The sequence below is a fragment of the Anomaloglossus baeobatrachus genome, chromosome 3 (assembly GCF_048569485.1).
Source record: "Anomaloglossus baeobatrachus isolate aAnoBae1 chromosome 3, aAnoBae1.hap1, whole genome shotgun sequence".
In the NCBI taxonomy this organism is placed as follows: Eukaryota; Metazoa; Chordata; class Amphibia; order Anura; family Aromobatidae; genus Anomaloglossus; species Anomaloglossus baeobatrachus.
The window spans coordinates 563,522,488-563,550,362 of NC_134355.1; the positions used below are offsets into that span (position 1 = coordinate 563,522,488).

General features: G+C 45.6%; 1 protein-coding gene across 2 annotated transcripts in view; it reads left to right on the plus strand.

The window, feature by feature from the left end:
• INPP5D (inositol polyphosphate-5-phosphatase D) overlaps positions 1-27,875 on the plus strand; it is a 284,565-nt gene that overhangs the window by 189,785 nt on the left and 66,905 nt on the right. For both annotated transcript variants that reach the window (XM_075340896.1, XM_075340897.1), the window contains 5 exons: positions 1,638-1,776; positions 1,969-2,077; positions 10,352-10,440; positions 11,363-11,444; positions 17,245-17,334. In XM_075340896.1, the coding sequence (XP_075197011.1) occupies positions 1,638-1,776; positions 1,969-2,077; positions 10,352-10,440; positions 11,363-11,444; positions 17,245-17,334 (509 nt within the window). The remainder of the gene's footprint in view (positions 1-1,637; positions 1,777-1,968; positions 2,078-10,351; positions 10,441-11,362; positions 11,445-17,244; positions 17,335-27,875) is intronic.

The following is a 27,875-nucleotide window of genomic DNA, read 5'->3' on the forward strand; positions in this document are numbered from 1 at the left end:
ACTGCGATATCGGTATCGATATCGCCAGTGTGCGTACCCGCCCCCATCGGTTGTGCGACACGGGCAAATCGCTGCCCGTGTCGCACAACATTGCCCGGACCCATCACACTACTTACCTTCCCTGCGACGTCGCTGTGAACGGCGAACTGCCTCCTTTCTAAGGGGGCGGTTCGTTCAGCGTCACAGCGACGTCACAGCAGCGCCACTGAACCGGCGCCCAATAGAAGCAGAGGAGCGGAGATGAGTGGGACGAACATCCCGCCCACCTCCTTCCTTCCGCATTGTGGCCGGGAGGCAGGTAAGGAGAGCTTCCTCGTTCCTGCGGTGTCACAGGGAGCGATGTGTGCTGCCGCAGGAACGAGGAACAACTTCGTTACTGCTGCAGTAACGATATTTGAGAATGGACCCCCATGTCACCGATTAGCGATTTTGCACCTTTTTGCGACGATGCAAAATCGCTCATAGGTGTCACACGCAACGGCATCGCTAAAGCGACCGGATGTGCGTCACAAATTCTGTGACCCCCAACGAGATCGCTTGAGCGATGTCGTAGCGTGTAAAGCCCGCTTTAAACAAAGCCTTAAAGACCAATTAAAATGTAAAATCAAAGTACCCTGAATCATAGTATACAAATATCTAGATTGGCATACCAATCTCAATGTGTTTACTCTCTTGGTAGAAGGTTCTTTAGGAGAAGTAATGGGGTTCACAGATAATCCAGAATGGGCTTCAATCAGCTGCCTCCAGCAGGTACATATATGGTCCAGCACATTCAGTGAGGTCCACAAATTCTTCAAGAAGCACCACAATTGGCTCCTTCCGCCGGGCACACACATTGTCTGGTAATTGAGTCAAGATTATAACATTTGATCTCTGCAGACACAGAAAAATGAATGTGTGATCTTCATAAAAATTTATTATACTGTACATTTTATTATTTGAGAACCTCTCTCTAGGTACAGTATATTGCACCTACAGATAATTAGCACAACGGCACGCACCTATCGGATACCTGAAATGCCACAAATAGGGGCAAGAGGAAAGGAGTCAGATCCTCCAGACGTTTAAAGGGACTGACCGCATGGAATGACTGTTCAAATCAAGTACAGATGTTCATGCCTCATGTTGCTGTGGCCAAACATGTAAGTGTACCTTCCGACCTGCATCTATTTCCACCCTTCTCTTGCTCTATAAAGCCAGAGCTGTCCATCAAAGAAGAGGTTGTGGAGATAGACGAAAAACAGATTGGAAGATGAACGTAAATGTTTGACTCCATCATGATGCACTGAGTGCCTGTTCTTGGCTTGAACAGTCATTATGTGCTGACAGAAGCCCAGTCAGAGCTGTAGAGAAATGTGCAATCCAACACATCTTGACTCAGCTGATTGTCTGGTTGTAATTGGGGAGTCCTCATAATCACCTCTTGGTAATAAACATATTGAACACAATTCTGCCTACTAGCTCAAATTTATGAGGGCCTGTTAGGTGCCAAAATGTAAGAGTGTATGTCTCAGGGTTTCTATTATAATAGTTTTTTATGTAGGGCAGTGTTCTTCACATTTCATGGAGCTTGCTTGTATCTGTGGAGAGACAGCATGTGATTATAATCCATCCATCTGTTGTTTTCTCTCAATTAGGAGAAAGCAGAATTACTTTAACATACTGCGTTTCCTGGTCCTGGGTGACAAGAAGCTGAGCCCTTTCAACATCTCACATCGATTTACTCATCTCTTTTGGCTTGGAGATCTTAATTATCGTGTTCAAATGGCGAACAGTGTAAGCAGTATACATAATGTCAGCAAGATCAGCCATGCATTTACAGCTCTGAATCTGGACTCATTATATTAGTCCATCACCCATTAACCTAACAATGCGTTTTGAGTGTCCTTATTAGATATAGAGGAGTAGTACATCATTTATATGTTAGTTAACCAATTTAGTTGTATTTTGTCACTGTGTAATTAATAGGAGGCAGAAAATATCGTTCACAAGATCAAACTACAGCAACACCAAGAACTTCTGCCCCATGACCAGCTAAATATGGAACGGAAGGAAAGCCAAGTTTTCCTCCACTTCAGTAAGTAATGTCAGGCAATGCTCTAAACTTAAAGACAAACCCATTTCATCTATCTATCTATCTATCTTTCTCTATCTATATATCTCTATTAGTGTTGAGCGAGTATGCTTGTCACTACTCGGTACTCGCACGAGTATCACTGTACTCGGGCTACTCGGCGGGGACCGAGTAATCTCGCGATACTCGTGCTGTACTCGTGGTCTTAAACCCAGCATGTTGGCGCTCTTTTGAGAGCCAGCCCTCATGCAGGGATTGGCTGGCAGACCACTGCAATGCCACAGCCCTGTTAGTTGTGGAATTGCAGTGATTGGCCGGCCTGCACAGCGTGACCGAGCCTTTATACCGGTGGGCGCGCTATGCTCTGCACACAGCCATCCAGACAGTCAGTGCAGGGAGAGTGTTGCTGCTTCAGGGAAAGGTTTGCGGCCCTTTATAGTTATTTCCGTAGCAGGGCTGCAAACAGTGTGACCAGAAGTCCTTCTCAGGACTATTGTAGTTGTATACAGGCAGGCAGGGTATAGCCAGGTCGGAGTACAGGAGCAGAGTCCTTCTCAGGACTATTGTTGCTGTATACAGGCAGGGCAGGCAGGGTATAGCCAGGTCGGAATACAGGCTAGTGACCAGAAGAGTCCTTCTCAGGACTATTGTAGCTGTATACAGGCAGGCAGGCAGGGTATATAGCCATTCCTAGTGGTGACCGTATACCAGCCTTCATCATATCTGGGGCTGGTGTACACAGTCTAAAACAGTCCTGATAGTGTCAGACTTCTCAGTAATTATTGCTCCTAAAAACCTGTTAGGTTCTTATTGCGTCCGTGCTTGCATTTAAAAACCGCACGTGTGTGGCTGTCGGTGGCAGTGTACAGGTGCACTTGTGTGCGTTTTTCACAAACTAGTATATAACGCACAAGTCTAGTGAATAATACACGTCAGCAGTGTCTGATAGTGTCAAACTTCTCAGTAATTGTCGCTCCTAAAAACCTGTTAGGTTGTTATTGCGTCCGTGCTTGCATTTAAAAACCGCACGTGTGTGGCAGTCGGTGGCAGCGTCAGGCTCCACATTGTCCCTGGATAGAGACGTGCATGATGGCCTGTAAACCTGAAGTGCCATTGTAAGGAAGTGGGTCTATTGTAGTATAGCCCTTTGGCAGGCCAGCCAAAAATTGGAGGCTCCACATTGTCCCTGGATAGAGACGTGCATGATGGCCTGTAAACCTGAAGTGCCCATTGTAAGGAAGTGGGTCTATTGTAGTATAGCCCTTTGGCAGGCCAGCCAAAAATTGGGAGGCTCCACATTGTCCCTGGATAGAGACGTGCATGAGGGCCTCAAAACATTGTTCCCATTGCAAAGGAGCGGGTCTCCTGTCGTTGTAATGCCCATTCTGAAAGAATGGGCAAAAAAATTTGCCACTGGGGGTATACCTGAAACAATGGCCTAACTATTGTAACGGTCATCATGGTGGCGCATGAGGAGAAGGAGGAGCAGTCCAGCGATTAGCCAAAGTCCAGAAGTGTGTACCCATGGGTGAGTGGAAGTACATGGCAAATTCCCGTTACAAACTTTAAATTCCGCTCTCATTTGCTGGTGGTGTGGTGAAGTCTGGCCCAATCCAACCCTTGTTCATCTTGATCAGAGTCAGCCTGTCAGCATTTTCAGTTGACAGGCGGGTGCGTTTATCTGTAATGATACCACCTGCGGCACTAAAAACACGCTCTAACAAAACGCTAGCGGCAGGGCAGGCCAGGACTTCCAAGGCGTAGAGAGCCAATTCATGCCACGTGTCCAGCTTGGATACCCAATAATTGTAAGGCACAGAGGAATGTCGGAGTACAGTTGTTCGATCTGCAAGGTACTCCTTGAGCATCTGGGCAAACTTAGAATTTCTTGTGGCACTACCCCGCACCTCAGGGGCTGTGGTATGTGAGGGGCTGAGAAAACTGTCCCACATCTTAAAGACTGTTCCCCTACCTCTGGCGGATTGGACTTGTGCCACTCTTGGCTGTACGCCTTGGTTGTCCACTGATTCCTGACCTATGCCGGTAGCGTTTTGTGAGGGGAATGCTTTGCCTACTTCCGTGACTATGGCCTTCTGGAACTGCTGCATTTTGCCTGACCTCTCCGCCTCGGGAATAAGAGACATAAAGTTCTCCTTTTAGCGTGGGTCTAACAGTGTTACCAACCACTAATGATTGTCGGCCAAGATGTTCTTAACGCAAGGGTCACGAGACAGGCAGCTTACCATAAAGTCAGCCATGTGCGCCAGACTCTTAACAGCCATCACTTCAGTATCCTGACCAACACGATGACTGAACATGCTGTCCTCCTCCTCCTCATCATCTACCCTGTCCTCTGGCCAGCCACGCTGAACCGAGGATATGACTGCATGTCATATCCTCAATTTGGCCGGAGAGTTGCTCCATGTCTTCATCCTCCTCCTCGTCATAGTCCTCCACTGCACGTTGTGATGAGACGAGGCTGGGCTGTGTGTTATCACCCACACCCACTACTGTTTCTTGCTCCAACTCATCGCGCTCCGCCTGCAATGCATCATGTTTGTTTTTGAGCAGAGACCATTTTAGAAGGCAGAGAAGCGGTATGGTGACGCTAATAATGTCGTCATCGCAGCTCACCATCTTGGTGGAGTCCTCAAAGTTTTGGCGGATGGTACATAGGTCGGACATCCATCTCCACTCCTCAGGTGTTATGTGTGGAGTTTGACCCATTTCCCGACGGCTTAGGTGATGCAGGTACTCAACAACTGCCCTCTTCTGCTCACATATCCTGACCAACATGTGCAGAGTTGAATTCCAATGCGTGGGGACATCACACACCAGTCTGTGAGCCGGAAGATGCAAATGGCGCTGAAAGCCGGCAAGGCTGGCTGAAGCAGTAGGTGACTTTCGAAAATGTGCAGACAGGTGGCGAACTTTTACCAGCAGATCAGACAGCTCTGGGTATGACTTTAGAAACCGCTGAACCACGAGGTTGAGCACATGGGCCACGCATGGAACATGTGTCAGCTGGCCTCGCCTCAAAGCCGCCACCAGGTTCCGACTATTGTCACACACGACCTTTCCTGGCTTTAGGTTCAGAGGTGTGAGCCAGTGATCTGCCTGCTGTTTCAGAGCTGTTCACACCTCTTCTGCATTGTGGGGTTTGTCACCTATGCAGATTAGCTTCAGCATAGCCTGTTGCCGCTTCGCCGAGGCAGTGCTGCAGTGCTTCCAGCTTGGCACTGGTGTGGAGGGTAAAGTGGATGAGGATGCGCAGGAGGAGGAGGAGGCTGAGGAGCATGACATTCCGGAGCTGTAGAGTGTAGGTGAAACCCTGACTGAGGTAGGGCCTGCAAACCTTGGTGTGGGAAGGACGTGTTCCGTTCCTTGCTCAGACTGGGTCCCAGCTTCCACAATATTAACCCAGTGTGCCGTCAACGAGATGTAGCGGCCTTGCCCACAAGCACTTGTCCACGTGTCTGTGGTTAGGTGGACTTTGGCTGAAACAGCATTGTTCAGGGCACGTGTGATGTTTTGTGACACGTGGTTATGCAATGCGGGGACGGCACACCGGGAGAAATAGTGGCGGCTGGGGACCGAGTAACATGGGACAGCTGCCGCCATCAGGTCGCGGAATGCTTCTGTCTCCACCAGCCTAAAAGGCAACATTTCCAGTGCAAGCAGTCGCGAAATGTTAGCATTTAGAAGTGTGGCATGTGGGGCGTTGGCAGTGTATTTTGTGCCTGCGTTCAAAGGTTTGCTGAATGGATAACTGAACGCTGCGCTGGGACAAGGACATGCTTGATGATGGTGTTATATCTGCGTGGGCAACTGCAGATGCAGGGCCGGAGGAGGCTTGTTCGCGGGCAGCATGGACAGGGGATTGGCTCGCATGCACAATAAGCGAAGACGCAGCAGTGACATCACCAAGCACTGCTCCTCGACTCTGTTGTACATCCCACAAAGTCGGGTGCTTGGCTGACATGTGCCTGATCATGCTGGTGGTGGTCAGGCTGCTAGTTTTGGTACCCCTGCTGATGCTGGCACGGCAGGTGTTGCAAATGGCCTTTTTACAATCAACTGGAGCCAACTTAAAAAACTGCCAGACTCGGGAAGACCTAACATTTGTACAGGCACCTTGTGTCGTGTTGTTCCGGGGAACGGTTGCCTGACTTCTGCCTGGGGCCACCACCCTGCTTCTTACTGCCTGTTGGGAAGCTACGCCTCCCTCCCCCTGTACACTGCTGTCCTCACTCTGCATATCCTCCTGCCAGGTTGGGTCAGTTACTGGATCATCCACCACGTCGTCTTCCTCTTCCGCACCCTGCTCCTCCTCCTGACTTCCTGACAATTGGGTCTCATCATCGTCCACCCCTTGTTGAGACACATTGCCAACTTCGTGAGAACGTGTCTGCTCAAATATTTGGGCATCTGTACATACAATCTCGTCATGACCCACTTCAACAGGAGCTGGCGAGAGGCCAGAATGTGTGAATGGAAACGTGAACAGCTCTTCCGAGTGTCCGTGGACGTGTACTCGGCCTTGTGGTAGGAAGGAGTATCACGGCTACTGACACTTGACCGTGTGGAAGACAGAGTGTTTGTGGTGGTGCCAATATGACTGGAAGCATTATCCGCTATCCAACTAACAACCTGTTGACACTGGTCTTGGTTCAAGAGCGGTGTACTGCTGCGGTCCCCAAGAATTTGGGACAGGATGTGCGAGCGAGTAGATGTGGCCCTTTGTTGTGGCGAAATTAGAGCTTGCACACGACCTCGGTCTCTGCCTGCACCACCATCACGTCCACTTCCTTGTTCGTTGCCAACGCCCTTGCGCATTTTGCAATGCTGTGCTGATGTGTATTCACTAGACTTGTGCGTTATATCCAAGTTTGTGCAAAACGCACACAAGTGCACCTGAACGCTGCCACCAACAGGCACACACGTGTGGTTTTTAAATGCAAGCACGGACGCACTAAGAACCTAACAGGTCTCTATCCAGGGACAATGTGGAGCCTCCCAATTTTTGGCTGCCCTGCCAAAGGGCTATACTACAATAGTCCCACTTCCTTACAATGGGCTCTTCTGGTTTACAGGCCATCATGCACGTCTCTATCCAGGGACAATGTGGAGCCTCCCAATTTTTGGCTGCCCTGCCTAAGGGCTATACTACAATAGACCCACTTCCTTACAATGGGCACTTCAGGTTTACAGGCCCTCATGCACGTCTCTATGCAGGGGCATTGGTGAACCTCACAATTTTGGACTGCCCTGGCAAAGGAAAATACTACAAAGACTCACTTCCTCAAAATGGGCACATTAGACTCAAGAGGCCTTCATGTACGTCTCTTCTCAGGGACATCGGAGTGCCACACAATGTTTTCACATAAAATCTTTCATGTAATCTCCAAAAGTAACATACACCAGCTCTATCTCACTATTGGGTATGTGCCCTTAACATTTCCGCCATGAAAATTCATTTTGGTGTCATTTTTGAAGGTTTTCTGGTGAGTCCGTAAAAATGGCGTAAAACGCGGACAAAATTGTTCACAGCTGTGACTTTTGAGTGATAAATGCTTCAAGGGGTCTTCCCCATGCTGTTGCCATGTCATTTGAGCACTCTTCTGAGACTTTTGTGACATTTTTAGGGTTTCTACATGCTGCCGGGGGTCATTTCATAAAAATACTCGGGTCTCCCATAGGATAACATTGGGCTCGGTGCTCGGGCCGAGTACACGAGTATCTTGGGATGCTCGGCCCGAGACTCGAGCACCCGAGCTTTTTAGTACTCGCTCATCACTAATCTCTATCCATCTATCCATTCATCTATCTATCTATCTATCTATCTATCCTCTATCTCTCTATATATCTTGTATCCATCATTTATCTATCTATTATCTACCTATCCACATATACACTGCACATGTACACTGGCCTGTCTCTAGAGATGGGTGGACCCGTGGAAGTTTGGGTTCTGCTGGTCCAGCTGAACTTGTTTAAAGTCCAGTTTTGGACCCGAACTTGACCTAAATTTCATATGAAGTTAGTGATTAGCAGTTTGAGTCTCTGCCCACATGCACCTAGCCATAAACAGATCACTTCCGAGGGAAAGTGGCAGGGGTTTTTCCATTTTTTTGGGGGGTGCAGACTACATCTGATCATGCTGTTGTTATCCACAGTGAGAGACATTAAAACACTGCAAGCAACTGGCATTGGGCCAAGCACCGAGCGTACCCAGGCACAACAATGCTCGCATGAGTGGTTTGCATTCGTAAATCACCTGAACTCTGAACCCAAACTTTGTTTTCTTGAAAATGTCTGAACCCGAACTTCAGGCTGACTCATCTCTACCTGTCTCCTCATCAGCTTTAGATTCCTGCAATTTAGAGACCTTTTGGTGACAACCTAGTCGAATTAAGTGATGTCACAAAGGTCCTTAAGCAGTCTTATCATCAGGATATAAACCTGGGGCCCCTAGGAGAGTGGGGGTCCTGTGAAATTGTTCAGTTTACCCTCCCTTCTCCCCAAAGCTATTCCTGCATACCAGCCTGTCTCCTATTCAGTTCTTTTAGACTCCTAATTAAGATACCTTTGATTACATCATGTCACATGACTGTGAAGTCATCAAAGGTCCTTAAATAATCTTAACCTCCGAATACAATTGCTGGGGTCCTTAAGAGAGAGGGGCCCTGAGAAATTCTGCAGTTTGACTCCCCTAACGCTGGTCTTGACTGTTCCTAGGGCTTATTTTTGAAGTAGGGCTTATATTTCAAGCAACTCCAAAACTCCTGTAAAATTATGATAGGGCTTATTTTCAGGACATGGCTTATTTTTGGTGAGCACAGGTAGTTGCACATCCAGCTTCTGATCAACAGGCCATGTGGTTTTCTATTTTTTTTTTTTCTTTCAGTGGCTGCTGCTGCTGGGAAAATGTTTCATTATGTGCCATCTATTCAGAGGAATAGCTGCAATGTAATGCATGGAGACACTGAGTAATCCAGAGATATAGCTGTTTTACACTGAAAAGGTTTCCAAATGGGTAAACCCTGCTCTATGTACCCCATATGCTCAAGCTGGACATATGAAGAGTGGTTGTCCTAACTTACTAACAGACAGAAATTTATCATATGTGTTTTTTCTTATAGGGGTATTCCCACCTCCATTGTAATATCCCAATTAGTGATGGGCAGATCTGGACTGTAAAAGTCTGAATCCGCGTGATTTCAAAGGTGCTGGGTGCCGAACTCAGGAAATTAATAAAAAGAAAAAGAAAAAAATATGAATGAAGCAAGTGCTTCATTCTTTCCGAGGCTCCATTGCAGCTGTACACTGCTCCCGTGGCCTCTCCTTCATTTCCTGGGCTGCTCATCAGTGCTCATCCATATGCACTGCTTTCCCCACCCACCAACCATCCTGGCGTCTGTGATTGGTTGCAGTCAGATGTGCCCCCAGCCTGTGTGACAGCGTCTGACTACAACCAATCACATACGCCATGACGGCCAGTGGGCGGGGAAAGCAGTGCAAGTGTCTGTGGGTCAGTATCGTGGTATAAAAATAAACAAATAAAATAATTGGCATAGGGTCACTCCATATTTTGATACCCAGCACAGATAAAGCCCACGGCTACAGGCTGCAGCCCCCAGCTGTGCGCTTATCTTGGCTGTGTAGCAAAATAAGAGGAACTGCATGCGGCTTTTTTTTTTTTTTAAATGAAGTAAATATTTAAATAAATAAAAAAATAAATAAAAACGGCGTGCGGCCCCCCCCAAATTTGATACCCAGCCATCATAAAGCTCACCACTTCAAGAATGGATGAAGTAGAGTTATGACAAATTTTGTGATTATTTTTTTTTTAAAAAGTCGCACTTCGTGAATCTGTCTAATTCACAAGTTGGAGCAGAAAGGGTTAACCCGCGCTGCAGTGGAAAGGATGAGCCAGTTGTAATAACCGTAATTGTGATTTATTTCTACGAGTTTCGGAGATGGAGTATCTCCTTCTTCAGGAAAATCACAGATTTACACAAATGGAAAAGCAGTTTTCAACTGAAGGAGTCTGATTATATCCTCCATCAATCGTCATGTTGAGAACAGCAGAACCGTGCAGTTTATGAGGAAGGCTTCACTAATAAGGAGGAAAAACTGTTATACCTATGTATTAGAAAGTCAGACAAAATAATGCCCAAAAGAAAATAAAGATACTGTGTGAAGCCTCGTAAAATTAGATGGTAAAAGTATGTATAATATGGTAATATATATATATATATATATTACTCATTGCAGATGAAGAAGAAATCACATTTGCCCCAACATACCGCTATGAGCGAGGCACAAGAGAACGTTATTGCTACACAAAGCAGAAAGCAACAGGAGTAAGTAACCTGCACATACTAAGGGTAATATCCATGAAGAATAATGGTAGATAGTAATATTGTCATAAGATGTTGAAAATGTATAGACACAATAGATATAGTGACAGCAAGTAAAGTAAAGATGCAGAACTTGGCAACATTCAATGAATACGCTTTATTTGCTAGAAAAGAATTGTAAAAGTTCATATTAAATATTTTCAGGTTATTTTACGGTGACCACCACAAATTATAAGAATGAAGGGGGAAGGCACTATGTGACGCCCTGTAGTCTTTTAGCTTTCTATGGACACAGTTATTCTTTTATTCACTTATACTGATCTTGCCTTTATTAAAAATTTTACATTTTTAAAAACATTGCTTGTTGCCGAAACGCCTAGTACAGCAAGGGATGTTTTTAAAAGTTTTACATTTTTAATAAAGGCAAGATCAGTATAAGTGGATCTGGTCATATCATACCTATACATCTAAGCCACCAGATTGTGTGTGCACCGCCCTTCTCCTTTTGAAGGAACTTAGCAGAGAGGTTGTTCTAAACATCTTGGAGAACTAACCACAGATCTTTTGTGGATGTCGGATTGTGCAAATCCTTCTATTTCTTCATGTAATTTCAGACAGACCCGATGTTGAGATCAGGGCTCTATGAGGGCCATATCATTACTTCTAGGACTCATTGTACTCATTATACTGTATAATACCCCATAGCACAAATGAATGGAACTGTACATCTGCAGTTGGGTCCACCAGTGTGGAAGAGCTCAAGAGCTGCGCTCTCTCCACACATGTTACATCTCTGCTGTTAACCATTTAGATACCACTGTCAATCAACAGGCATCTAAATGGTTAAACTAGAGCGCAGTGACTGGCCTTCGACATGCTGTATTACCATTGCATGAATTTTCACATGTATTTTTTTCTATTTTAGATAAAATATAATTTACCTTCTTGGTGTGACAGGGTGTTATGGAAATCCTATCCCCAGATGCATGTTGTATGTCAATCATATGGTAAGTACTATATTTTAACTGAATTTTGCAACATACGGTACATGTGTAGGACTGCAGTTCACAAAAAGTGACTTGCATTGCATTCATAGGAATATTCCCTGCATTCATTCATATATGACAGCCTGGGCCATGTGAAGCCAACTGATGTACCTGTGTAGTATCATGTTATAGCTTTTCCACTTTGTCAGCATGAAGAGATTTTTGTGTTTACATCATGTATTTTTGGGTACATGTAACAAACAGTATAGTAACAATACTGATAAATTAGGTGAAAGGAAACACATTAGAATGTGGCAAGGTGACAAATCAGTTATGGAGCATTGTGGAGGCACGAGTGTCAGTGGGTGCTCTTGTGTGCTGGCCTGGATGTCTTTAGAAAGATCGCACAGGCTGGGGATTATCCCACCAAATGCCTGAACTACTTCCCTGTGGGCAGAATACTATTTAGACAACACAGAGTGAGGGTACCACACTCCAGTAAGGCTATGTGCCCACGCTGCGGATTTTGCGCGGATTTTGCCGCGGATTTGCCGCGGATTTCCCGAAAATCTGCAGCAGCGGCACTTCCAAGCCATTTCAATGGCATTTTGGAAATGCTGTGTCCATGCTGCGGATTTTTCCGCTGCGGATTTGCCGCGGATTTTGATCCGGAAAAATCTGCAGCATGTCAATTGTTTGGTGCAGATTTGGTGCGGATTTTTGGTTTTGAATGGGGAAAAAAAAAAAAAATCCGCGGCAAATCCGCGGTAAATCCGCGGCAAATCCGCGGGTGCGGATTTGCCGCGAAAGTCGCGGATTTTCAGGCAGAAAAATCCGCAGGTACATTCTACCGTGGACACATAGCCTAAGACTTTGTTAAGTCACCAACAGCATATACTGCATTCCCAGGAAGGACACAAGATGGTTCAAGTGAGTCTCACCCTTCTGCTGACTCGCCCGGAATTAGAACATCTGTGACTTTGGGCATCCAGGGCCAAGTATCCTAACCAGCAGCACTCCACTGTTGGCAGGCACCAACTGACAGGAGATAACAGCAAGCTTATTGAAGCTGACAAGCACGGTGAGGTATGTGAGACCAGGTGACCGGATTGTCCCAAACTGAGTTCTCCAAACAAATTCATGGGCTTAGTGTTTGGAAATGAACCAGTTGTGTAATCCACCAGCTGGAACCATGGTCCCTGGGCTGAAATCCTGTAGAATAACACCAGTGACAGGAGCAGGCCCTTTTTATATTTCTCAATTCCCATTTCAGGGCATTGTGTTCTGCAGGATTGGGAGGAGACAATCATAGCTCATTGCTCACTAGTTCAATTAGACTGCATCATTTTCCTCCAAATGATGCAGTCTAGTACACCGCAGGTGACTGATGCAAATGAACAGGCATTTCACAAATTATCATCGAAAAATTGGCAACGGACAGTCTCACAGAAACAATAGCTCATGTCCCTTGACTTACTGAACAAAGGAATAATATGTCTGGCATAATTAAGAATCGTTCACCCCTGCACAAGTGACCAGATATTGCTGAGTCATCACATTCCTCCCCCTTCTTACTTAGTCCCAGAGACTGCTGGATCCTGGCATGGGTCACTGTTGACAGGGCTGCCAAATGTGATAGGCTTCCGATCATCCTTCTATACTTGTTGGGACAGTCTTTCGGCATTTCCATGATGTTTGCCATTTTTATGTGAGACAGAAAAATTATAGGACTGTAAGGCCAGACTCCATTTCAGTAAACATCCGTTGTCCCTGGAAGTCTAATTTAGCCAACGTAAGAAATTGTGGTCCGTTAGGACGACCGTGAACTTCTTGCTATAGAAGTACAGCTGCAATTTTTTCAGGACCCGGAATGTGGCAGGGCATTCTTTTATTATTGTGGTGTATGCCTTCTCCCGGTCCAACAGCTTCTGGAAGAGATAGCCTATCGGGTGTACCTGACCGTTGGCCCCTAATTGGCTGAGTATGGCTCCCAGTCCAGAGACCGATACGTCTGTTTCGACAGTGAACTGGCAGCAGAGGTCAAGAGCAGTAAGGAATGGGCTCTGGGCTATATTGGTTTTTAACTGGAGGAATGCGGACTCGCAGTTTGGAGTCCTGATGAGGTAGCGTGCATACCTTTTGGTAGTGAAGTCAGTGAGGGACTTTACTACTGTACTATTATTGGGAATAAATATTTGATAATTTGCAGAAGAAAGAAATAGGTTTGTAGACTTTCCAGGTTGCAGTCCCAGCAATGGAATCCGGATTCCCACTCTGAGTTAGGAAAGCGACCCAACACAATGGCAAGTATAAAGCAAGACAAATATCTAGCGGGGAGGAGAACTTCCAAAATTTCTTAAAACTTCACTTTTATTTCTTGCATAAAAAATAATTTATATGAAAAAAACCCAGCACATACATGTAAAAATAGCATGATGACCATGAGGAAGGTTTCATATCAAATCGCATAGTCCCGTTGCTGGCTGCTATATTTACATGTCTATGATGGGTTTTTCATTTGTTATGCCAGATATAAAAGTGAAGTTTTGTCGGATCAGATGGTGAGCTCATCTTTGGCTGACCTCTCCAGCACCCGGGATGCTCTTACTAGGTGTCTCTGAAGATAGCAATATCATCCAGATAGGCCTAAGCATATCCCGGACATCCCTAGTTAACTGTTCCACCACTCGCCAAGTCGTTTTTCATCTCAAATGATGTGCTGGTGAACACATACAGGCTAAAAGGGGGGGGTGAACACGGACTGTTTTTGAGCCTCTTTCGTGAGTGGGATCTGCCCGTATCTCTTGCTCAGATCGAGGGTAGATATGAACCAAGACCCCTCTCAATTTGTCCAGTAGTGTATTGAACCCAGGCTTGGCATAGGTGTCTGCAATGGTGACCTCATTGAGTCACCTATCGTTCACACAGAAGCAAGTACCCTTGTCCTGGCTGCGCACCAAAACTACACTGCCAGCCCATGGGCTAAAAAGGAAGTATAACCCCATATTTAACATGTCATCCACCTTGGCCTTCATCATTGTCAACACTGGAGGTGTTACCCGTTAGGCAGGTTGTCTGAGTGGAGTGGCTATCCTTGTATTGATATGATGCTGATTTTGGGGTGCTCGACAAGGCAGACTCATGAACAGGGGTCCATATATTCTGAGCAGGTTTGTTAACTGCTGCTGCTGTGATGCACCAAGCCACTCCCCCAACGGTACATCCTTTACTCCCGTTCCCCTTTTGGAGTCCACCAATAAGTCTGGGATCTGGTCCATATCTGGGTCATCCAAGAGAGACAACAAACTGCTAAGTTGGTGACCTCCCTTTCTTCATAAGCTTTTAGTCTGTTGACATGTTACGTCTGTTCACAAACACCTGCTTCAGGGCAATGGTATAGTCAGTATTCCTGCATTTTCTAGTAATGATGAATGGACCTACATGACTTGCAGCTTACTTTTGCTGACAGGTACTAGTACTAGAACCTTTTGTCCAAAGTCAAAATCAAAGAGTTTGGCAGCACGGTTGTAACACAGTTGTTGCCTTTACTGAGCTACTTCTAAATTCCTGTGGGCTAAGGCCCTGAGGCACCTCATCTTTTCCTTAAACATTTATACATAATCAAGAATGGGAACCTCTTTTATGGAAAAGGTGCCCTCCCAACTCTCTCATACGAGCTCTAAAGGCCCTTGCACTTTTCACTTTTCGGCCGTACAGCAATTTGAAGGGGGAGAAGCTGGTAGAATCCTGTGGCACCTATTGGTGGGCGAAGAGTAGCTGCTGCAGGATTTTTCACAGTCTACCCCCCCCCCCCCCCCTCAGACTGCACATACCAGCTGATGAGCTGTTTCAGCGTTCTGTTGAAGTGCTCACACAACCTGTCAGTTTCAGAGTGGTAAAAAGTGGTACTCATGGGGCTGACCCCATGTTTCTCCTAAAGGGTCTAAATCATCTCACTGTTGAGCTGGACCTCCTGGTTAGTCAAAATCCCCTATGGAAACCCTAATCAACTAAAGATGTCCAGTAGATTTTGAACCATGTGTTCTGCATCTATGGATGACAGGGCAGTGGCTTCCAGGTAGCAGGTGGCAAAGTCGACCTGGGTAAGGATGAAACTCTTTTAGCTGCGGATGGAGAGTGCTAAGGGGACTACTAAATCAATGGCAACCTTCTGAAGTGTGTCACCTATCAAGGGTTGGATTTGAGCGAGGTATGACAATATGCCCAACCCATTCGTTTAACACCCTTTGGACAAGAGGCTCGGTATTTCTGCCCATTGATTGACCATCGGCCAAAAAAAGAGTAGGCAACAGGTGGGCCGAGTTCTTTTTGACTTCCATGTACCCAGCTGCAGGGACATCATGGGCCAAGTGCAGGAGCTGGGGTTGATACTTCTGTGGTACCACGAGCTGATGGACACAGGTCCAGGGTTTCTATGAGCAAGATGCGAGCTTTTCTATATATATAAACCCCACTACCAGCTATACACCTCCCCTGATTTCTTTCTCTAGGTTAGGCACCCAAACTATGGGCAATCTCTAGGGTGTGGTCTTGGAGTTTGGCTTCCCTAAACTCCTTACGATTTATTTCCCCCAAGCCAATAGCCATAGTCTGGTCAGAGGAACTATTATTGGCTCAGAGGAGGATGATAGAGTCTTGGAATGTGGATTATTCTCAAAAGGATTGGCAGAAAGACCCACATCAGGATGCTGCTTGGCTTGGTTGAGGGTGTAAAACTTTTGGGAGTTTCACTACAACTTTATAACTGTTTTTTGATAAATAACTGCGGTTGGGATTTTCTTCCCTTGGTCATTTCTCCTACATGAAATCTCTTAGTGAGACATCGACTGTTTTGTTACAGACTTTTAATTATTTGTATGTTTGTGTGCTTTCATCTTTTAATAGATTAAATAAAAGTTATATTTTACTAATTTTTGCACGCACATATTAATATTGCCCTGCTATTTTTCAGATGGGAAAACTTGCAAAATCAGCAGTGTATCAAATCTTCCTTACTGTATCACCTATAAAATTAAACTTTTAGTGATCTCAACACTGCCTCCATATTGGAGAAACTCGTTTAGTCAGATGTGTTAATTGCAGTGTTCAGTGCACCCTAGGTGTGGCTAAAAGGCTAAGTGCACCATTCAGGCCCCTAGTTTTGTATGCCCCACCTACCACACTGGTGATTGATAGTCCTGGCACAGTGAGCACTGCCTGCACAGAAAGCTCAAGTAATGTAACACCGTCTAATCAGTGAGGAAGGTTGGGACACTAGTGGGTGGAATAGTGCACTGAGCTACTTGGCCATACCAAGGGTGCACTGAGCGCCTTAATTAGCATATTTGATTAAAATTCAGTTTTTATAGAAGGTAGGCAGAGATTAGAACACTGAAGATGGGATATGTATTGGCGCTTTTTCATCCCCTACAAGAAATGATGAGCAAATGAATTTGCAGGGTCCTGGTCTCCTAATCCAAAGCACCTCATCTGATTTGTAGTCCTGGCATGTCATCATCCTTGCGGCGTGATGCATGCGTCGTGTTGGGCCTACATTGCGGCATGCAGGGCCTACTTATAAGAAGAGCTGCCAGAGATACTAGCAGGTAGGGGGATTCCTAACCAGTGTCACAGACTATGTACGTGTCCCCTAGACTAGGGCACTGCATATTGATTTGATTAACTCTACCTACAAGGCTTTGTGCTTAGTATATACCATCGTACACTGACTCCCTTTAAGTACTCTTTACGCATGATGTAGGTAGCAGAGCTGTTTTGTCCTTTGCACATCATTAACTTCTCTCCTTGCGTTTGTCTGAAGGATGCACAGAAGATATAACTACCAGTGATCACTCACCTGTATTTGCTACTTTTCAAGTTGGCGTAACATCCCAGTTTGTCTCCAAAAACAGTAAGTAAACTTCCGTAAGTCATTACATATGATATCTAATGGTGTCTGGAAATATCAGTGTTCTTGTGTTATCTGTGTGGAATTATATTCATATGACTGTAATACTGCTGGAAAGTACTTAAAGGGAATCTGTCACTAGGTTTGTTTCTATCTAATTTGAGAGCAGCATAATGTAGGGGCAGAGATCCTGATTCCAGCGATGTGTCACTCACTGGGCTGCTTATTGTAGTTTTGATAAATTCACTGTTTAATAAGCAGTAGATTATCATTAGAGGACTACTTGGTGTGCTGCCAGGTAATCCAGCATATTCATGAGATCTGTATGGAATCTGTCACCAGGTTATTGCTACCCCATCTGATGTAGTGGCAGCAATGTATCATCACTGCAGTTTTGATAAAGTCACTGATTTATCTGCTCCAGATCTGACAGTTCTCTGAATGCTGAGCTCTGTATAATCACGCCCACATCACTGATTGGCACCTTTCTGCATACATTGTGTATAGGCAGAAACCTTCCAATCAGTGCTGGGGGTTGAGTTAAACAGAGCTCATGAATATGGAGAACTAGATGGCAGCAGGCTTTCCAGTCCTCTAGTGATAATCTCCGACTGATAAAACATTGATTTTATCAAACCTACAGTAAGAACCCCAGTAAGTGACACATCACTAGAATCAAGGTTTTTTTCTCTATATTATGCTGTTCTCAGGTTAGTTGGCAGAAACCTGGGGACATATTCCCTTTAATGTTATGTCACACCTCCATTGCTATATAGTGATAGTCATGGCCACCAGTCAGCCAACAGACACATACACAAGAAGTAAGCGCTTCACCTTACACCTCTATTGTCCTTCATTTATTATCTTGTTATGCTTTTGTATGTCATATTTCTGGAAAACCTCTTCATAGTACATGTCTTAGTTTTAGATTTTCACTTTAGGTAACAAACATACTGTATGTAGATCTACAAATATCAGCGGCTACAACCAAAACACCAAACAGTCAATTCCTCAGTTTATGGACTAGAAACCCAGTACAAAAAGGCTTCAATGTATCTAACACAGATGAGTGAAATACTAAAACGGTCTTCTAAGATGCAAATATGTAATGAGTTTATATAATTACATACCAGTCTGGAATAAAAGAAGGAAGAGACAATCTGAGGCCTAAGCCACATGGCATGAAAATTGGACCGAGTGGAGTGTGATAAAACATCACATTCCACTTGGACCAATATTACCTTATGTCCCAGCACCCATGAGCGAATTGTTTTCTCTGCCCCAATCAGACCGGGAAAACAATCGCAGCATGCTGCGGGTGCAATGCGAGGCTCCTTCTCTCGCACCCATTCAAGTCTATGGGGCAAGACAAAGATCGCACTGCACTCGCAGACACTGGTAGTGTACCTCGACTGCAGGGCGAGAATGGCAATAGCCGGCTACGGAGGAGAGAGGGAGATAAATCCCTCCCTCTCCTCCTCAGTGCCATCCCTCCCCTCCTCAAAGCTGGCCCGCCCCCCACTCTTTATATCAGGTTCTGACCCCAATGGTCCTTCCAATCTTGTCTCCATATTTTAGACATGTACATCAATTTTAGGAATCTGGGAGGAAACCACAGTACCAGGAAGAAATCCACACAAACAAGGGGAAAACATACAAGCTCCACACTGATGGTTAGTATCAGAGTCAGACTGGGGTGCCAGGGGCCTACCAGGGAAATTGCCTCTAGGGGCCCACTCTATAGTTACCATAAACGTTTTTCATACTTGTTCATTTTCGTCTTCTCTCAGTATAACGTGTGTCTTTTAGAAAACTATACAGTGCGCAGAAGAGACCTGTATTGTGCCTGCAGATATCACAGTATCTCTTGTAGCATCTTATTTATTGTAGTTAATAATGAAATCTGTTATTTACAATCAGTCGCAGTTTTTCTTACACTCATACGTTCCTTGTCATAGGAAAACCACCGAGTCCATCAGCCAAAATATATTCAAAGAGAAGCAAAATAAAATCCAGCATCTTCAAATGGAAAAGATTACTAAATTTAATCCACCTCTGCTGCCATCTATTCACCATATAGGGAAATCCCCTATAGAGTCAGTATGTGGAGGTGTGAAGCATTACCCTCCATACACTCTTTCATGTGGAGACTCTGGTGAATTCTCTTCTATTTCCACCTTCACACATTTACATAATTATCAGGTAATGATCGGCCCCCAGTGTCTGTACTGGATGTGATCAGTCATTCTTTGGGGACAGAGGCCCTTTAAAAGCCTCACTAAGGTACAAGGTAATGACACTGGAGGTACAAGAAAATGAAACTGAGGCTATGTGCCCACGGGACTTTGTACCTGCGGATATATCCTCAGGAAGGTCCGCAGGTTTCCCGCAGCTGCTCCCCGGAACCGCAGCTATCCATTGCTGCAGGATTCCAGCGAAATAGCTGCGGTAAACCTGCGGACATTCGTGCGACTTACCTGCGGAAGTCCAGGACTCTATCTCCATAGTGGAGAGGCGGGAATTCCGCAGGTATTTCCGCATGAATAATTGACATAAAGTTATGTGCGGCTGCGGGAAATTCACAGCATATTCCACAGCCGCACATACCGCAGCATGGACACAGACACTCCCCATGTCACATAGGATAACATAGGGAGTGTCTGTACTTGCTAAAACTTGCGGATTTATCTAGAAAATCCAGATAAATCTGCAGGTTTTCCGTGACAAAATCCGCGGGTACAGAGTCCCGTGGGCACATAGCCTTACACTGGGGGTACAGGAGAATGACGCTGACACTGGGGGTACAGGATAATGACACTGACACTGGGGGTACAGGATAATGGCACTGACACTGGGGTACAGGATACTGACAGCTGGGAGCTGGGGAGCTGAGGGCAAGATGGATATCAATACATAGAAAGGCTGGGTGATGAGGAAAAGAGCCTCTTTCAGCTCAGCACCCAGCTTTCCCAGTCCCATCCCATGCTGTGACCGCTGCTATCCCTCTTTCCCTAATCCCTACTGATATATGGTTACTGTGTGAACTTCACACATCATGCAGCAGGGACTGGTGCACACACCCTGCGCTCCCAAATCACACACACCCAGCACCCCCCCCCAAAATCACACACAGCCTGCACCCTCATGCCCTGCATATCTCAGACAGCATGGCTGTACCCCAAATTACCCCTCTCTCAAACACACTGAAACCCCATGTCCCACATACCCAGTATCCCTTAACACCCCTCTGTCAGAGTGTGGACCCCCCCATATGCCACTCACCCACCCTCCCTCCTTGCTCCCCTCATCCCCCCTTCATCCATCTCCTCCCACATGGTCACATGGGCATGAGTCATCGCAGGTCCTGGCAGATCCACCACTAGATGCATTTTCTTCCTCTCGGCAGGAGCTTTGTGCTCTGCCCCTGCCGCGCTGCAGCTCGTCAGGTCCGCCCCCTCTGCCCCCCCTGTAGCTACTGGCACTATCATAATCTGACTGCTGCCTACATACAATATCATCAGCTGACGGTCTAAAGAGAGTTAAAGGTTACCTTAGTTAATAATGTTGCAGTAGCTTGCAGTCTGTAATAGTCAATAGTTCATTCATTAGAGTCCTTGTGATATGTAGTCTGTATACGGGTCCAACTTTCAGATTTTTCACTTGTTGGAAAGTCTGGAGTGAGCGCTGTGTATCCAGTGCGCTGCTGTATTCATTAGCTCATATATTAGCTTTTATCTTCCACCAAATACCCATTTATTTCTTTTCTCCATGTTTCTAGCCATCCCTGTAATATTTCCCCCCCTCTCCATTCTGTGGAGTTCTGTGTATAACTCATTCCTCACTGATATTCCTAAGGCCTCTGTCACACGTCCGTGGAAAACACACACATTTTTCACAGGCGTGTTGAAGGTGCGTATGGCCCTCCGTGTGCCCTGGTTTTGGCACATGTGTGGGCGCCATGTGCTTTCTGTGATAGCACACGGAGAGCAGGAACTTTATACTCACCTGTCCCCGGCGATGCTGTCTGTGGTGCTAATGTCTCCAGCGCTGCTGCTTCCGGGTCCGCGGTGCAGTGAATATGCAATGACCATAATGAGCGGGCCTGGAAGCAAGTGACAGCAGCGCTGAAGATAGCAGAAACTTCTATACTCCACCTGTTTCCGGTGCTGCTGCTGCTTCTGGGTCCACAGTGCAGTGAATGTTTATGACCATAATGAGCAGGCCCTGAAGCAAGTGACAGCAGCACTGGAGACAGGTGAGTATAGAAAATCATTTCATTTCATAGACGTGTGTTTTCTCCAGTACATGTCACATGTATCATACCACCTTGTGGTCCATGTGACATCAGTGCTGCCGGCGAAAAACCGACTTGTCTCCGTGCGGAACACATGGACATGCGTGTGTACGGACACACGGCCCTTGCTTGTGAAAACACTGATGTGTGCGCAGACACATTGATTTTAATGGGTCTGCATATGACTGAGAAAGCCATGGAACCCATAGGGTGTAGGGGCGACATGACAGCCCGGAGGGTAGGGAGTTGAAGGGGTTAAACAGTGTTGGTTCGTTTAGGAATGAGGAAAAGAAGGTGATTGGTTAGGGGGTGGAGTGTGGTGGAAGGAAAGGAGGGAGCTTCATGGTGTATATAATAGGAGGTGGGAGTCAATTATCTCCTCTTGCATTTCCTGGATGACAGCTTCCCACCCACCCTCCCTTCTATTGTGTATTGTTATTATTGGTGTGTTTATATGTATGTATAATTATTCAATTTTAAGAGCCATTACAACAAAAAAAATAAAAAAAAATGAGAAAAGAAAGGATTGGAAAAAGTGTCGTGTATAAAATAAAACGAAAAAAAAACAAAAAAAAAAAAACGAAAGAAAAGAGATTTCTTTGTGGATTGTGATGTATATTGTCATTTGGGATTCTTAGAAGTGGGTGAATAAGATGGGGGTAATGTGGGAATATATGTATATGTATATGATGTGTATGATGTATATGTGTATGGTCCGCATAAATAATGGGGATTATGTCCTTTGTCACAGCAGCAGGGGTAGGTCTGGTCCAGAGGAGCTCTAATTGTTACTGGTGTTTGGATGGAGAGCCACTGGGGAAGGTACAGTGGCTCCGGTTACTGGTGACCTGCAGGTACAAGGTTGTCTGCAGGGAGGAGGTATTGCTCCGTTGGTGATCAATGCCTTATATATGGGTCAGGGTTGTTGCCAAGGATTATATATTAAGGAGTTGATGGTTGCCAGGGAGTCACAGGTGGCTATAGTGCCCCAGGTGATAGGTAATTGAAAGTACGGGTGTTTTTGGTTTGGGTAAGGGTATGGCTATGTGCGCACGTTGCGTAAATACATGCAGTTACGCTGCGCTTTGTAGCGCAGCGTAACTGCATGCGTCCTGCGTCCCCTGCACAGTCTATGGAGATTGTGCAGGGGCCGTGCGCACGTGGCGTTTAAGAGCGCAGCGCTTCGGCTACTGCCGAAGCGCTGCGCAAAAAGAAGTGACATGTCACTTCTTTCCTGCGCTTTGCCGGCAGCTCCTGCTCTGTCTATGGCAGGAGCTGCAGGCAGAGCGCATGGAATCGGCTTTTTTTTTTTTTTCACTACGGACATTTCTGCAGCGATTTAAAGAGCACATGTGCTCTTCAGATCGCTGCAGAAATTTCTGCAGTGAAGTACGCAACGTGCGCACATAGCCTATTACTCCTTTGGTGACTTTTACCTCATTTAAATATGGGACCATTGTTATGGTCAGTGATCCATTTTGGTGAAATGGTAATCGCAGGAGGAGTCACTGGTTGGGGTCATGGTTCTGGATCCAAGTGCAGTGCAAGCACGTGGTTCTGCAAGGCATAGGGGTTTTGATCCGTAGGTGATTAATACCCCTTATCTCTGGGCTGGTTGCAGCCCGGGGATGTTGTTGGATTAAAGTCGCTAACGGGCTTTAAGGTTTTTGAGGTCACAGTTACTGTTATGCACATGGGGGATTGATCCGTAGGTGATTGATGCCTCATATCTCTGGGCTGGAGGTTGCAGCCGGGGATAATATTGAGTTGGAGGTAAAGAGGAATGTAAGGTTTTGAGACACGGTTGATACTTGATGCTTCTTGGGGGGGGTTTAATCCGTAGGTGATTAATGCCCCCATCTCTGGGTCGGTGTGTTGCGGCCAGGGATCGTGTTTCTGACGGTTGTGTGATTGAAGGGTCACTTGTAGGATATAGTGGCTTTGGTTACAGGGATCTTGCAGGCATGGGGTCCTGCAAGGTTGGGGTATTGATCCGTAGGTGATTAATGCCTCGTATCTCTGGTTCGGTGTGTTGCGGCCAGGGATCGTGTTTTCTGACGGTTTGTGTGATTGAAGAGTCACTTGCGGAATACAGTGGCTTTGGTTACAGGGATCTTGCAGGCATGGGGTCCTGCAAGGTTTGGGTATTGATCCGTAGGTGATTAATGCCTCGTATCTCTAGGTCGGTGTGTTGCGGCCAGGGATTGTGTTTTGGTGGTGGAGTATGGCTTCTGGACCGGACTTATGGCGGGGGTAGGTCTGGTCCAGAGGCGGTTTAACGGATAATGTTATTTGATTGGAGAGTCACTTGTAGGATATAGTGGCTCCGGTTACAAGGATCTTGCAGGCATGGGTCCTGCAAGGTGGGGGGTATTGATCCGTAGGTGATTCATACCTCATCTCCGGCCCGGTGTGTGTTGCGGCCAGGGATCATGTTTTGGTGGTGGAAGGTGGTTTCTGGACCGGGCCTACCCAGGGTTACGTATTGTATTACGTACTGTATTATTATTATTATGGTATTACCTATTGTTAAATGTTGTGGATGCCCGTTGGACGGCGCCCCCTTGTGTTAGTGTGTAAACAATAGGCAATAAAGGGCTGCTGTGACCATTTTTTACCAAGTCGCAAGCAGTGTCCGTGTATTATTGATACCGGGTAAGGGTAATTGGGAATAATATAGGAATCAACGACCGGAAAATGCCTCCTGGAAATGTCATGATTCCGGAAAATGGAGACATATGTACTGGAATCACAGATGTGTGAAGGGAGCCTAACACTGAAACCGGAACCAGGAGCAACATCTCTTTGTAACATTTTTAAATCACCACTCCAGCATTTTTGTTTTTAATTGCACTACTGGAGTTTCACTTTAAATGCAAGCCCACTGCCTCCTGTCTGATACTCACCTTCCTGCAGCCTCACCCACTATCGCCTCCACTCCATCGGGCTCCAGTGATTTGTGACCTGCCGGCCGCTCCAGTGTTTCATGAAGGTCACAACTGAATATATCTCTATGAAGGTCTTATTCTGGCTCTTGTATAGTCTTGTATTGGGAGTTTGTGACATAACTTCTGACTTCCAGACTGTCAGAAGGTACAGGCACAAGATGGGACCGGAGCGGTGTTGGTAAAATTTGGGACTCCGGAAGGTGAGTTTATGACAGGGAGCAGGGGGCTTAGGCTGCTTTCACACTACGTTTTTTTAACATGCGTCATGAACGTTTTTTTGCTGTAAAAGCGGATCCTGCTTTTACAGCAAAAAAAACGCATGCAAACGCATGTGTTATTTTGCAGGATCCTGTCTCTTTAAGTTTATGGGCGGGCATTGAAGTCATGTGATCGGGAGTCAGTGGAACTGAACGTGAAAGACTGGGAGCCGGCTTCTGACAGCTGCAGAGGCTCGTAACCAAGGTAAACATCGGGTAACTTGCTTGGATACCCGATATTTACCTTTGTTACCAGCGTCTGCAGCTGCTAGGAGCCAGGCTCCCTGCACACGTAACCAACGTAAACATCAGGTAACTAAGAGAAGCGCTTTCCTTGGTTACCCAATATTTATCTTGGTTACGAGTGTCCGCAGCTCTCAGGCGGGGGAGAGAGGGGTGAGGGAGAGGGAGGTGGAGAGAGACAGAGAGGGAGGGGGAGAGAGGGACTGATCACGCGAGGCTGGTTTCTGGGCATGCTGAGTAGAGCAAACAGGATCTTGTCTATCAGCATGCCAGCGTTCACATGTATTTGCATGCAGTATAGTCAGGATCCAGCAATTTGCAGTATTTGGACGCAGCTCAAAAACGCTACAAGTAGCGTTTTGAAAAATGTTAAAAAACCTGCAACTCGCTGGATCCTCACTATAACGCACGCAAACGCATGTTGACGCGAGTCCATTGCAAATGCATTGAAATGAAAACGCATTTGCACTGGATCCGTTTTTTGCGTAAAAAAAACTTTCAGGAAGCATGTTAAAAAAATGTAGTGTGAAAGCAGCCTTAGATTTAAAGTGCCACTCCAGTGCTGAAGAAAAAACAAAATGTTGGAGTTGTGTTTTAACTTTAACTGAGATAGATATAGGACTAATACAGTCATGGCCAAAAGTTTTGAGAATGACACCAAAATTATTTTTTCACATGATCTGTTGCCCTCTGGTTTTTAATTGTGTTTGTCTGATGTTTACATCACATACAGAAATATAATTGCAATCATATTATGAGTACCAAAAGGTTATATTGACAGTTAGAATGAGTTAATGCAGCAAGTCAATATTTGCAGTGTTGACCCTTCTTCTTCAGGACCTCTGCAATTCTCCCTGGCATGCTCTCAATCAACTTCTGGACCAAATCCTGACTGATAGCTGTCTATTCTTGCATAAACAATGCTTGCATTTTGCCAGAATTTGTTGGTTTTTGTTTGTCTACCCATCTCTTGATGATTGCCCACAAGTTCTCAATGGGATTAAGATCTGGGGAGTTTCCAGGCCATGGACCCAAAATCTCTATGTTTTGTTCCATGAGCCATTTAGTGATCACCTTTGCTTTATGGCAAGGTGCTCCATCATGCTGGAAAAGGCATTGTTGGGTGCCAAACTGCTCTTGGACAGTTGGGAGAAGTTGCTCTTGGAGGACATTCTGGTACCATTCTTTATTCATGGATATGTTTTTAGGCAAAACTGTGAGTGAGCCGATTCCCTTGGCTGAGAAGCAACCCCACACATCAATCGTTTCAGGGTACTTAACAGTTCGCATGAGACAAGACTGGTGGTAGCGCTCACCTCTTCTTCTCCTAATAAGCTGTTTTCCAGATGTCCCAAACAATCGAAAAGGGTATTCATCTGAGAAAATGACGTTACCCCAGTCCTCAGCAGTCCACTCCCTGTACCTTTTGCAGAATATCAGTCGGTCCCTGATGTTTTTTCTGGAGAGAAGTGGCTTCTTTGCTGCCCTCCTTGAAACCAGGCCTTGCTCAAAGAGTCTCCGCCTCACAGTGCGTGCAGAAGCACTCACACCAGCCTGCTGCCATTGCTGAGCTAGCTCGGCACTGCTGGTAGTCCGATCCCGCAGCTGAAACAGTTTTAAGATATGGTCCTGGCATTTGCTGGTCCTTCTTGGGCACCCTGGAGCCTTTTTGGCAACAATGGAAGCTCTCTCCTTGAAATTCTTGATGATGCAATAGATTGTTGACTGAGGTGCAATCTTTGTAGCTGCAATACTCTTCCCTGTTAGGCCATTTTTGTGCAGAGCAATGATGGCTGCACGTGTTTCTTTAGAGAACCATGGTTAACTGAAGAGAAACAATGATACCAAGCACCAGCCTCCTTTTAAAGTGTCCAGTGGTGTCATTCTTACTTAATTATGACTGATTGATCGCCAGCCCTGTCCTCATCAACACCCACACCTGTGTTAATGGAACAGTCACTAAAACAATGTTAGCTGCTCCTTTTAAGGCAGGAATGCAATGCTGTTGAAATGTGTTTTGGGGGTTAAAGTTCATTTTCTTAGCCAATATTGATTTTGCAAGTAATTGCTGTTAAGCTGATCACTCTTTATGATATTCTGGAGTATATGAAAATTGCCATTAGAAAAACTTAAGCAGTAGACTTTGTAAAAATTAATATTTGTAGCATTCTTAAAACTTTTGGCCATGACTGTAGACCCTGCAGGAAAAATATAATACAAAATGTTTAATTGGAATCTGTCACCAGGTTTTTGCTACCCAATGTGAGAGCAGCATAGTATAGAGACAGAGACCCTGGTCCCATCAATGCATCACTTTACTTGGTGCTGCAGGTTTTTTTTTTATTTTAGCTGCTGCAAATCTAACAGTTTTCTGAATGCTCTGAATAACCCCATCCACAGCACTGATTGGCAGATTTTGTTTGGCAGCTTTCTGCCTATGCACAGTGTACAATCAGTGGTGGGGGCATGATTGGGTTATCTGACAGTAGTCACTAGTCTTCTCGTGATAATCTCCAGCTGATAAAGTAGCGATTTTACCAAAACTACAGCAAACAGCCCAGTAAGTGACACATCGCCGCTGGAATTAGAATCTGAGTCTCTGCATAGTGCTGCTATCAGATTACATAGTAAAAAACTGTTGACAGATTCCCTTTTGTGAACATTATTTAGAAAGCTGCCTAACTCTGCATTAAGGAAGCAAATGATCATTAAAAAAAATTTGTGCAATGGTGTACATACGGTAGCGTTTACGGTAATTGTTTTTGAATATGTGTCTTAGAAACCCCTTTCCTGGGTCAGGCG